Source organism: Portunus trituberculatus, chromosome 10, assembly GCF_017591435.1.
Source record: "Portunus trituberculatus isolate SZX2019 chromosome 10, ASM1759143v1, whole genome shotgun sequence".
Lineage (NCBI taxonomy): Eukaryota > Metazoa > Arthropoda > Malacostraca > Decapoda > Portunidae > Portunus > Portunus trituberculatus.
The window spans coordinates 884231-896582 of NC_059264.1; the positions used below are offsets into that span (position 1 = coordinate 884231).

At 34.7% G+C, this 12352-nt stretch overlaps 1 protein-coding gene across 6 annotated transcripts in view; it reads right to left on the reverse strand.

The window, feature by feature from the left end:
- Positions 1-12352, reverse strand: part of LOC123501937 — a 109472-nt gene that overhangs the window by 24098 nt on the left and 73022 nt on the right. For 4 of the 6 annotated variants that reach the window (XM_045251031.1, XM_045251032.1, XM_045251034.1 and 1 more), the window contains exons 5-6: positions 10628-10736; positions 749-954 (exon numbers count right to left, since the gene is read on the reverse strand). In XM_045251031.1, coding sequence (XP_045106966.1) covers positions 749-954; positions 10628-10736 — 315 coding nt within the window. The remainder of the gene's footprint in view (positions 1-748; positions 955-10627; positions 10737-12352) is intronic. The other 2 variants (XM_045251036.1, XM_045251035.1) reach the window with 1 other exon arrangement.

Here is a 12352-nt window from a genome sequence, read left to right on the forward strand (position 1 = left end):
GAGAGAGAGAGAGAGAGAGAGAGAGAGAGAGAGAGAGAGAGAGAGAGAGAGAGAGAGAGAGAGAGAGAGAGAGAGAGAGAGAGAGAGAGAGAGAGAGAGAGAGAGAGAGAGAGAGAGAGAGAGAGAGAGAGAGAGAGAGAACCAATTTCACTGCGAGATATATTACAAGACATGCATGAATGAAGGAAGGAAGAGGAGGAAGAGGAGGAGAAAGATGAGGAGGAGGAGGAGAAGTGAACTGGGAGACACATTCTCAAGAGTTTGGAGTCTCATCTCGATATGGTTGATGAGCTGCGCCTTCGTCTAGGTAAGGGCGAGAGCAGGAATGCATAATGCAGAGGAAAGACCATCACGCAACAGGAGAAGGAAGGAAGGAAGGAATGAAGGAATGAAGGAAGGAAGGAAGGAGAAGGATAAGGATGTAACGCTGAGAGAATCCATCCACTTTAGCATCCATGTACAGTCCTTCCCCTGGTAACAAGGCGAAGGACTTCATGTGATGCTAAAGGATATTATCTACATCTAACATCCTTATCCTTTACTCCTCTTAGTGTGGCGTACGTGGGAGGACATGGGCGTGAGTGGGCGGTGTCGGAACCCATCACCCACCAAGCCCACACCCACACACGTACACTGAGGAGGTTGTGGCGGAGTGTCGGAGTGGTGGAGTGAGGGAGTGAGGATCGGGAGGAGAGGCAAGGAAGGTCAGGGTGGGAACGGAGCGGCCACAGCCCCGATCGAGTCTAACCTTTGGCCAGTGACCCGTTAGGAGAGCGGGAGGCGGCGTTGACGGAGGTGATGGAGGCTGCGCGAGACGGGACTCGAACACTGGCCCGGGAGCCTCGACGGTCCCCGCGGGCAGGGCTCAGCAACTTACTGTCTTTAAACAGCGAAGCGTTCATCAGGCGGGGGTTGGGGGTGTTGAAGATTGACCGGTTCTCGCGGAATCTCGCCCTGCAACGAGGAGGAGCCACGGTCAGCTGTAAGAGAAGGAGGAGGACGAGGACGAGGAGGAGGACAAGTAGGAGAACGAAAAAGGACTAGGTTTATGATGAGTGGTTGAGGAGGAAAGGATAAAGGAACAAAGAGGACAACAAATAAGGATATAAAGAAGGAAGACAAGGACGAGAAGAGCCACGCCCCAGAAATCCTCCAGTGGCAGGGCTGGGCAAAGTACAAGGGGATAAGGACAAGAACACAAGATCTGGTATAAACAAGTCAAGGTTCCACGCCCCCGCAGCCTCCGGTACACAGGGAGTCAAAGAAGGAGGCGCGGAAGGACAAAAACACGTCATATTAATAAAGATGTGATACAAGACGAAGTTTCACACACTTCACTGGAACAGGACACAAGAAGTAGAAGGAAGGTAAAGAAAAGAAGATACAGGTCGAGGTTCCACGCCTAGACAGCTCCATTGCAGGGACGAAGAGAAGAATACAAAGATCAGAAGAAGGAAAAAAAAGTCGAGATTCCACGCGAAATAGAATATACTAGAATAAAACTGAGAAAAATATATATACAAGAACCAGAAGAGGGAAAAAGAAGTCGAGATTCCACACCCAATAACACTAAAACAAGGACAAGAGGAGGGAAAAGAAGTCAAAATTCCACGTCAAATAAACTATAGTAGAACAAAACTGAATAAATACGAGATATACAAAAAACCAGGGAAGGGAAAACAAGTCAACATTCCACATTCAATAAAATACATTAGGGGAAAAAAAAAACTGAAAAAAAAGAGAAATAGAAAAACCAGAGGAGAGAAAACAAGTCGAGATTCCACCCAGTAACACTAGAAGAAGAACCACAAGAGGGAAAAAGAAGTCGAACATCCACAAAGCCCTCCAGAACACAGCCTAGGAAGAGAATGGCTGGTGGAGTGCCTTGCTACCAGTTGCTACCGTGAGAGTGTGCCCGGCCAGGCCTGTAGCGGCGGGGAGCGGTGCCGGAGAGCCTAAGTGAAGCGTCTGGAGGCTGGGGGCGTGTCCTCACCTGGGTCATAAGCGACGCTCCTGCCATCTGGCGACCCTTAAAGTAAATGATGTGCGTGCTTCCTACATCTACACCAGGCATAGTTAGTCCTCACCTTGCCGCTACCACCAGAAAACCTCAAGGCTGTCACCGCCATCCCATTTTCTTTCTCATTTTGCAAGGGGTACTTTGTTATATGGAGATAGTTGTATTGGTGGTAATTTTCATTTTTTTTTTCTTTTCTTTTTCTTTTTCTTACGTATTTCAGGTTTATAACAGATGAAGCTGCTATTCCATTTTTTTTCTCCATTTTACAAGGGGGAGCTTTTATATACTGAAATGGTTGTATTACTGTAACTTTTTCATTTTTTTACTTTTTGTTTTCAATTTTTTTTTTATCTTATTTTAGGTTTCCAATAAGATAAGAGGCTGCCATTCCATTTTCTTTTTCAATAACTAAGGGACTTTTTTAAATAGAGATGACTGTAATACTGGTAATTTTTAGTCTTTTTTTAATTTTTCTACTCATTTCTCTGACTTATTTTAGATTTATAAAAAGAAAAGAAGCTGCCACTCCATTTTCTTTTTAATTTCACTACGGGGAGACTTTTGTATATTAAGATAGTTGTAATTCCAGTACTTTTTCGTCTTTTAATTTTTACCTATTTTTTCTGCCTCACTTTGGGTTGACATAAGGAGAGGCTGACATTCCATTTTCCTTTTCAATAACTAAGGGGAAACTTTTGTATATTAAAATGGTTAACTAATACTTTTCATCTTTTCATTTTTTACCTAATTTTCTATCTCACTTTGGGTTGATATAAGGAGAGGCTGACATTCCATTTTCCTTTTCAATAACTAAGGGGAGACTTTTGTACATTGAGATGGTTCTAATACTGGTACTTTTTTCGCCTTTCTTTTTCTTTTATTATTTTTTTCTGATTTGCTCTGGGTTGGTATAAGGACGAGAGGCTGCCATTCCATCTTCCTTTGTACCTTTTTGTAAGCTTTTTCACTTCTTAATTACAAAAACTTTCCTACACCTAATAAAAACTTAAAAAAAAAAAACGTAAATAAATGCTAAAATACTTTAGTCTTCCCCTAAAAAGATTAAAGAAAATGGAATAGCGTTGCAGTTAAGTTTTTCTTTTTCAAATCACAAAATCTTCAACTAAAAAAAAAAAAAGGCAAAATGTAAATAAATACTAAACAAATTCTTTAATCTCCCCATAAAATAAATTAAAGAAAATGAAATAGCGTTACAATTACGATTTTTCTTTTTCAAATCACAAAATCCTCTTAAACCAAACAAAAACACAGAAAAAAAAAAACGCTAAATGCTAAAATATTCCTTAGCCTCCCTAAATATGATCAAAGAAAATGGTCTAACGTTGCAGTTACGTTTTCTGTGATAGGACAAGGTGAGTGTGCGCTCGTGAGAAGACAAATATATATAATCTCTGAGGAAAATAAGTGACGGGCGCCAAGTGAACGTTGAGTAATGGACACGAGTATTTGTTTCTTTAATTGGTGGAGATTGCAAAGAAAACGTGAATTGATAAAGTGTTCAGTGTGACGCTTAGTGTGTGCTGCGTGATCCATTTTCTTCTTGCTCCGTGTGTGCGTGCGTGCGTCTGTGTGTGTGTGTGTGTGTGTGTGTGTGTGTGTGTGTGTGTGTGTGTGTGTGTGTGATTTTTGTTGTGTTTTGTATTGAATGAGATTATTTACGTATGGTTTCTCTCTCTCTCTCTCTCTCTCTCTCTCTCTCTCTCTCTCTCTCTCTCTCACACACACACACACACACACACACACACACACACACACACACACACACACACACACACACAACACCCCTTTGCTATCATTAAAACTACCATCATCACCACCACTACCACCACCACCACCACCACAACTACCATCACTACAACTACTACTACTACTACTACTACTACAACTACTACTACTATGTCCACTCAAGCCATTCAGTCAAAAATATGAATAATGCCTTTTTCTCTCAACACAGTGGCGTCTCCTCGAGTCACGGTGGACACAACAATAAGTGGCCATTGGAGGGACGAGTAACAGGGAGAGAAACGAATGACGCTGGTTGATGGTGATGTGGATGGTGATAATGGTGAAGGGCTGGAAGGGTTCGAAGACGCTGAGAAGTAATTTGGGGCTGTTTTTCGGGTTTTCTTATTATCATTATTATTATTTCTCTATTTCTACTTTTTTTATTTATTTATTTTTTTTTTTTCGTGAGACAGTTGAGGGATGTTGGTGAAAGAAATGTGAAAGTTAGGTGGATGTAAAAAAAAAAAAAAAAAGTGATTTGTCTTAATGTTTTAGAAAAGTTATTAGAAAGGGTGATTTTCTTCTTTTTCTTTCTTTTTCATTGTTTTTTTCTTGTTTTCCTCTGATGATTAAAAAGAAAAGGAAAAAATTTGATAATGGAAGTGTATAAAAAAAAAAGTCTTAGGAAAAATTATTAAACGGATTAATTTTTTTTTTTTTTTCTTTTCATTGTTCTTTTCTTGTTTTCCTCTACTGGTTAAAGAAAGGTCAAATTAATAAAGTGTTGTTATGTATGTTCCTTTCTCTGTTAATTTTTCTTTCTTTCTCTCTTATTGAGCGGACATAACTGAACGATGGTGTAGTTGAGATAAATATTCTTTTACCTATTATTTCATCCCTTTCCATTTCCTTTGTGATAAATGAACGAATAGAAATGAAATTAGCAACGATTTTCTTTCTTTTCCCTTACTTTTTTTTCATCTATTTGTATTAGAACATTTTAATTGGGAAGTTATTTTTCTCTTCTCTGTATATCTTCCTTCATTATCATCACCATCACTATCATTATCATCATTATCATTCCTACTATCACCATTATCAACAACACATTCTTATACCTCACTTTCATCTATTCGCTCATTCACTCTTAGCAAAGTGTATCTAAACGAACGAGGGCGAAGTCAGCGCTACACGGATCGAGACGCGCCGAGTGCCGAGTGCCCTGCTCCCAACACGCTCGCTCCCCGCCAGCTCGTTCGGAACTTACGTCTGGCTCTGGCTCGGGACACGTTAATCTTCCGGGAATTGAAGAGTGTAGCGCGGTCAGAAAAGCGTGCCCTGGAAAGAATTAATGAAGGGATGAGGAAGAGGAGGAGGAGGAGGAGGAGGAGGAGGAGGAGGAGGAGGAGGAGGAGGAGGAGGAGGAGGAGGAGGAGGAGGAACAGAAAGGAACATATAAGGAAGAATAAAGAATAGAAAATTAGCTTTTTTTGGCAGTAGGAGGAGGAGGAGGAGGAGGAGGAGGAGGAGGAGGAGGAGGAGGAGGAAACAAGGAACTGGATAACAAGATAGACAATAACACATAATTATAAGAAAATAAAACAAAATGAAACGAAACGAAAGGAGGAGAAATAACAATTCTGCGATAAAGATGAAATAAAAGAAAGACGAAAAAAAAAAAAAAGAGCAAACAGAACAAAGAAGAAACAAAAGATATGCAAATAAAGAAAAAAATAAGAAAAAAAAGAAGAAAAAGAAAATATACTAATTGGTTAATGAAAGATGGAACAAAGGATAAAAGTAAAAAAAGAAAGAAAAGAGAGAAAGAGAGAGAGAATATCAATACGAGAAATGACAAAAAGAAAAGAAAAAAAAAGAAAGAAAGAAAGAAAAGAAAGAAAATATCAATGCTGGTAATGGTAAAAAAAGAAAGAAAGAAAAGAAAAGAAAGAGAAAGAATATCAATACGAGAAATAGTAAAAAAAAAGAAAAAAAAGAAAGAAAGAAAAGAAAGAAAATAACAGAAAGAAAGAATATCACTACGCAAAATTATTAAACACAAAAAGTTAATCAAGGAAAGAGTTCAAAATATTCCCTGCCTGATGGAAATTAATGAGCAAGAGATGGAGAGGAAATAATAAAAACTTAAATATAAAAAAAAAAATTAATCTCTTCACTGACTAATTAAATAAAGCCAATTCGAGACAAGTATTTATTAATTTACTCGTTTATTTGTCTATTTATCTATTTTTTTTCACAGATTCTATAAAGCATAATAAAACAAAGCTCTTATGTGTGTGTGTGTGTGTGTGTGTGTGTGTGTGTGTGTGTGTGTGTGTGTCTTTATCAATGATCCCTAAGAATGATACTGGTTAAATATTGCAAACTGTGCTCTTTTACTCTTCTTAAGGCTGACGTTCATCAAAAATTATATTAAAACTTTGCACTTTGATTAATAAAAGTGATGAAAGAGAGGCCATTAAGGTCACACACTTAAAGACAAAGGAAAGTTTTTTTTTCTTTTCTTTACTTGAAGTTAGGGAAAACAGGCTCAGGTAAAGAAAATAAGGAAAAAAAAAGATAGTGAATAATGTAAAGAGGAGGGATAGAAGAGAATAAAAGAATAAAGAATAAATAGGGCACGATAGAGAAAATAAGAAAAGAAGAAGAAAAAAGATAGTTGATAATGTAAAGAAGAGCGAAAAAGGAGAAGGAAAAAACCAAACAGAGTAGAAAATAAGAAAAAGAAGGAAAAAAAAAATAGCGAATGAAGTAAAGAAGGGAAGAGAAAGGAGAATAACAAATGACATGATAAAGTAAAAGATGGATGATCAGAAACAGGATGGATAATGAGGAAATGCAAATAACAGGTAGAATGAAAGGAAAATACGTACATCAGATGGAAAAAAAACAAAAAAAAACAAAATGAAAAAAAACGATCCATGAAATAAAAAAAAAAAAAATGATATAGAAGTGGAAAAAAAGTGAAGCCAAATCAAAAAGTCAAGAAATAATGAAAAAAAAAGAAAAAAGAAAAATATTTAAACACAAAAAAATAATCGAGAGAGAGAGAGAGAGAGAGAGAGAGAGAGAGAGAGAGAGACAGAAAACTTATAAAAAAATGAAAAAAAACGAAATTCAAAAACAAAAAAAATAAAAAGATAAAGAAAATAAATATGAAAGTATCTAAAAATATATTAAGGAAATCAGGAAAAAAATCAAAATAAATGATACGTGAATAAAATCAATAATACGGAAATAAAATAAATAAAACGAAAATTAGGAAGAAAAAAAGAAAATAAATAAAAAAAAATACTAGAAAAATAGAAAATAAAGGGTAGATAATGAGAAATAATAAAAGAAAATAGAAAATAATGAAAAAATGGAAAAAATGGAAAATAAACCAAAACAAAAAGAAAATAATAGAAGAAAATGGAAAATGAATAGAAAATCAATAGAAAATAATAGAACCAATAGAAAATAGATTGAAAATAATGGAAAATGAAAAAAAAAAAGAAAATGGAAAATGAATGCCAAAAAAATGAATAGTAAATAAGAAAAATAAAAAAGAAAAAAAAAAGAAAACGGAAAAAGAAAACGAGGAACATTGAACCTGTAATGGAAAAATGGATTAGTAAATTTTAAGAAAGTTTGTTCTTTTACCCAAAATCCAAAAAAAAAAAAACAAGGACCAATATTTTCTTTAACGTCTGGAAAATGAAAGAAAAAGAAGAGAAAGAAAAGTAAGGAAGAGAAAAGTAAGACAAGCAAGAAAAAGTAAGAAAAATGAAAGGAAAAAGAAAGACATGCGAGGAAAATAAGAAAGAAAAAGTAAATCTAATGAGAAAATAAGTAAGAAAAATGAAAGGAAAAAGTAAAATATGCAAAAAAAAAGTTAGGAAAATAGATAAATAATATAAAAAAAAGTAAGAAATATAAAAATGAAGATAAAAAGAGAGAGAAAAGCGAGGAAAAATCAAGAAAAGTAAGAAAAAGTAAGGAAAATTAAAGTAAAAAAGTAAGATATGCAAAACAAGTAACGAAAATAAAGAAAATAATAAAAAAAACTAAGAAATATAAAAATGAAGATAAAAAGAGAGAGAAAAGCGAGGAAAAATTAAGAAAAGTAAGAAAAATAAGAAAAATGAAAAGAAAAAATGGAGACACTCAAGAAAAGTACAAAAATATAAAAATAATATATAAAAAGTAAGAAATATAAAAATGAAGATAGAAAAGATAAAGAAAAGCGAGGAAAAGTCAAGAAAAGTAAGAAAAAGTAAGAAAAATTGAAGTAAAAAGTAAGACACGCGAGAAAAATAGGATAGAAAAGTAAGACAAGCAAGAAAAAGTTAGGAAAATGAAAGGAAAAAGAGAAAGAAAAAGCGAGGGAAAGTCTAGAAAATAAGGAAAAGCAAAATGAGGCTAAAAAATAAAAAAAATATTGATGCAGAATATTAGTACACAAAAAAAAAAATAAATAAATAAAAATAAATAAATAAAAAGTTGCTGCAAAATAGATCAGTAGAATTTTGATAATAGATAAATATTTACAAAACTTTAGACTTCAGGTGGTTAAATAATAGTGCTCAATATTGATACATGAAAAAAAAGCTGAAAAATGTAAAAAAATGTAAAAATATAAGTAGATAAGAAACTGGAAAAGAGATCAGTTTAATTTTGATAATAGATAAATATTTACAAAACTTTACACTTCAGGTGGTTAAATAATGGTGCTCAATATTGATACATGAAATAAAAAGCCTGAAAAAAGTAAAAAAATTGTAAAAATATAAGTAGATAAGAAACTGGAAAAAAGATCAGTTTAAATTTGATAATAGATAAATATTTACAAAACTTTAGACTTCAGATGGTTAAATAATGGTGCTCAATATTGATACATGAAATAAAAAGCCTGAAAAAAGTAAAAAAGAAGTAAAAGAAAAAGTAGATAAAAAAAGGAAAAGCTGCAAAAAATATCACTAAAATATTGATAATACCTAAACTTTTACAAAACTTTAGACATCAGATGATTGAAAACTGATGCAGAATATTGGTATACGAAAAAAAAAAAAGGTTGAAAAAAATAAAAAGAAGTAAAAAATAAGTCAATAGAAAAACACTGCCAAAAATATCTTTAGAGTTTTGATGATACCTGAAAATTTGCAAAACTTTCAACATCAGATGATTAAAAGAATGATGCAGTATATTGGCACACACACACACACACACACACACACACACACACACACACACACACACACACACACACACACACACACACACAATAAGAATGAAATAAAAACCGAAAAAATAAAGAAAAGCTACAAAATAGATCACTAGAATTTAATAACACCTAAACATTTACACGACTTTCAACACCAAGCGATAAGAAAACGGAGGAGAAAATTAGCACATGAAAAAAAAGGTTGAAAAAATATTGAACACTGGTACAAAAAAAAAAAAAAAAATCTATAATGCTAAAGTTTACGTTAATTTGTACCAAGGCGTTTCGATATTCATAAATGTTCATCGTGTTTGGAATAAGTGAAGAACATTGTCATTATCTATCATTATTATTATTAGTGTTTCCTTCATCATTACTACTCTTGCCATTACTAGTACTACTTTTACTATTCTATCACCATCATTACCACCACCACCACCACTACCATCAACCACCACCACTACCACCACCAAAACTACTAGAAATGAAGAATAAATTAAAGAAACTGGTCTATTATATCATCATCACCACCACCACCATCACTAATGAAAATAAAAGAAAAACAAGAGAAACTATTATATTATCATCAACACCACCACCACCACCACAACTAATAGAAACAAAAAAAAGAAAAAAAAAACTGTCCTATCACCACCACCACCACCACCACTAAAAAAAATACAAAAAATAAATCAAACAAATCATCTTGTAAATAAATAAATATATAAAAAAAAACTCAAGCAGGTAAAATTAATTAGGAGAAACATGAAATAAATACCCAAAACCAACTTTCTTTTAACTGAAGCACCAAACAGGAAGAATTAATGATGCACAAACAATTAAGAGAATTTTGTGGTGGGCTGTGTAATTAAGAGAGAGAGAGAGAGAGAGAGAGAGAGAGAGAGAGAGAGAGAGAGAGAGAGAGAGAGAGAGGTGAATAGTACGAATTAAGTGATTGGCGGATATAAATAAGTAAATAAGGATGAATGTATAGAGAAGAAGAAGAGAAGAAGAACAAGAAGAAGAATGGTAATAATAATAATAATAATAATAATAATAATAATAATAATAATAATAATAATAACAATAAGAAGTAAAGACGAAGAAGAAAAAAAAAAAAAGTGAAAGAAAGAAAAATAATGAAAGAAAAAGGACTAAATCAGCCTGTCTTTACATTCTACACTCTCTTTACCTAACACTCAATCAGGAAGAGAGAGAGAGAGAGAGAGAGAGAGAGAGAGAGAGAGAGAGAGAGAGAGAGGCCAGTATTCTGCAACACTTCTGACCTCACAACCACTATTTTCAAAAGGCTCTCGTTAAAACTACATTGATTTCCACATGCGTTTTTATGATTCTAGAGCAAAATTAACAACATTTTTACACTACTAACTTCCAGAAGGCTTTTGAGAACACGGCTGGCGATCTTTGTGGCCTTTGATAGACAGTCGTGGTGAGACAGCCAAGCGTTTCTGAATACTGGCCAGAATCTTACTAATATTACAACCACTATACGCTCTACAGCACGATCTAATATTACTCTTTCAACTGCATTCATTCTAAGCAGTAAGGACTAAAGCACTGCGCCTTTTATCTTCCACTCTCTCCTTATCTAACACTCAATCAATAGTGTGTCTTACTTGGAGAAGAGTCGAAGCACCACGCAGATGATGACGAACATGAGCGCCAGGCCAGCCAGCACACCAATCATTGCAGGGTCAGGAGCGCCTATCCCGTCGCCCTTGGAAGCTGCAGCGGGGACATGGGGCAGTCAGGAACACACACCATCAACACAAAACACAAAGGAAAGTACAAGAAGAGGAAAAATATCAAGAACTCTACTAGATCTTCTCGTTCAATACTGGGACACATTTTTATCACGAGATTTGTGTACGATTAGACCCTTTTATTGACATTAGGAAGGCTCTATGGAGGTCATATGATTAATGGGCAGGATCTTCACTATTTTAATCCCCACCATGAGTTTCTGAAGTTGTATGAAATTCCTCAAATAGTAAGCAGAATGAATATGGAAACGCGTCATGGTACAGAAGGGGTTAAACTAAAAAGAAATATGGGTAATGAAGATATTTACCTCAATGAAAACGTAATAAAAGCAGAAGAGAAACAGGACACTAGAGAACACCAGCATAGAACATAAAGAAAGATACAAGGAGTCTATAGCATTGGAAACCACTTTTAATACTAACTTTTGGAGAAATGTTAATACAGAAGCTAACTCAATAGAAAATGGGAAACAGGACACCAGAGAACACCAGCATAGAACATAAAGAAAGGTACAAGGAGACTTTAAAACTAATACACTCCTATCAAACCACTTCTTAATCTTGACTTCTAGAGAAACGTGAATCCAGAAGCTATCTTAATCTCAATAGAAATGTAAATACAAAAGCTGAATGAAGAATATAATAAAAAAAAAAAAAAAACACGAGAGAGCCTACAAGAAGTCATTAGGTCTATACGTGGCATTCTCTGTGATAAAGGCATTAGTCTGTCACCCATATCTATACGCTTATATAATCTCTTAACCCCTTCACTGCCATGACGCGTTTCCATATTCATTCTGCTTAACACTTGGTGACTTTTATTTACTTTATTTTACTTTATACAGCTTCAGAAACTCATGTGAGGGATTGAAATAGTGGAGACTGTGGCCATTAATCTTCTGACCTCCATAGACCCTTCCTAATGTCAATAAAATGGTCTAATCTCAAAAGGTGTTCCAGTATTTAAGGGATGATTTTATACAGCTTCAGAAACTTGTGTCGGGGATTAAAAATAGTGAAGACTGTGGCCATTAATCTTCTGACGTCCATAAACCCTAATGTCAATAAAATGATCTAATCGTACACAAATCTCAAAAGGCGTTCCAGTATTGAACCCGTGATTTATACAGCTTCAGAAACTTATGTGGGGGATTAAAAATGGTGAAGACTGTGACCATTAATCTTCTGACGTCCATAGACCCTTCCTAATGTAAGTAAAATCGTCTAATCACACCCAAAACTCATGGTAAAAAATGCCTCCCAATACTGAAGAAGTTATTTAAAGCTTTTGTTGACTCTCCACTACAACATGATGACTAAGTTTATTTCAGTCATCCACCACTATTTGTGAACCACTTCCTTGCTCACTTCTCTCTAAACACGAAGAAAGGCTGTTCATTAATTCTCTATTCGATCCTTTCCAAACCTCCCTACCCTTTGGAATACAGAGAAAGGAAAGGGTCATTATCTTATCTCCCTCACCCTTGAAAATTACTAGAGAGAAAAAGATACTGAAGGAAAAGCGCTGTTTATTTTTTTTCCTGCCTTACTACTGATAATACTGGCGAGAAGGAAGAG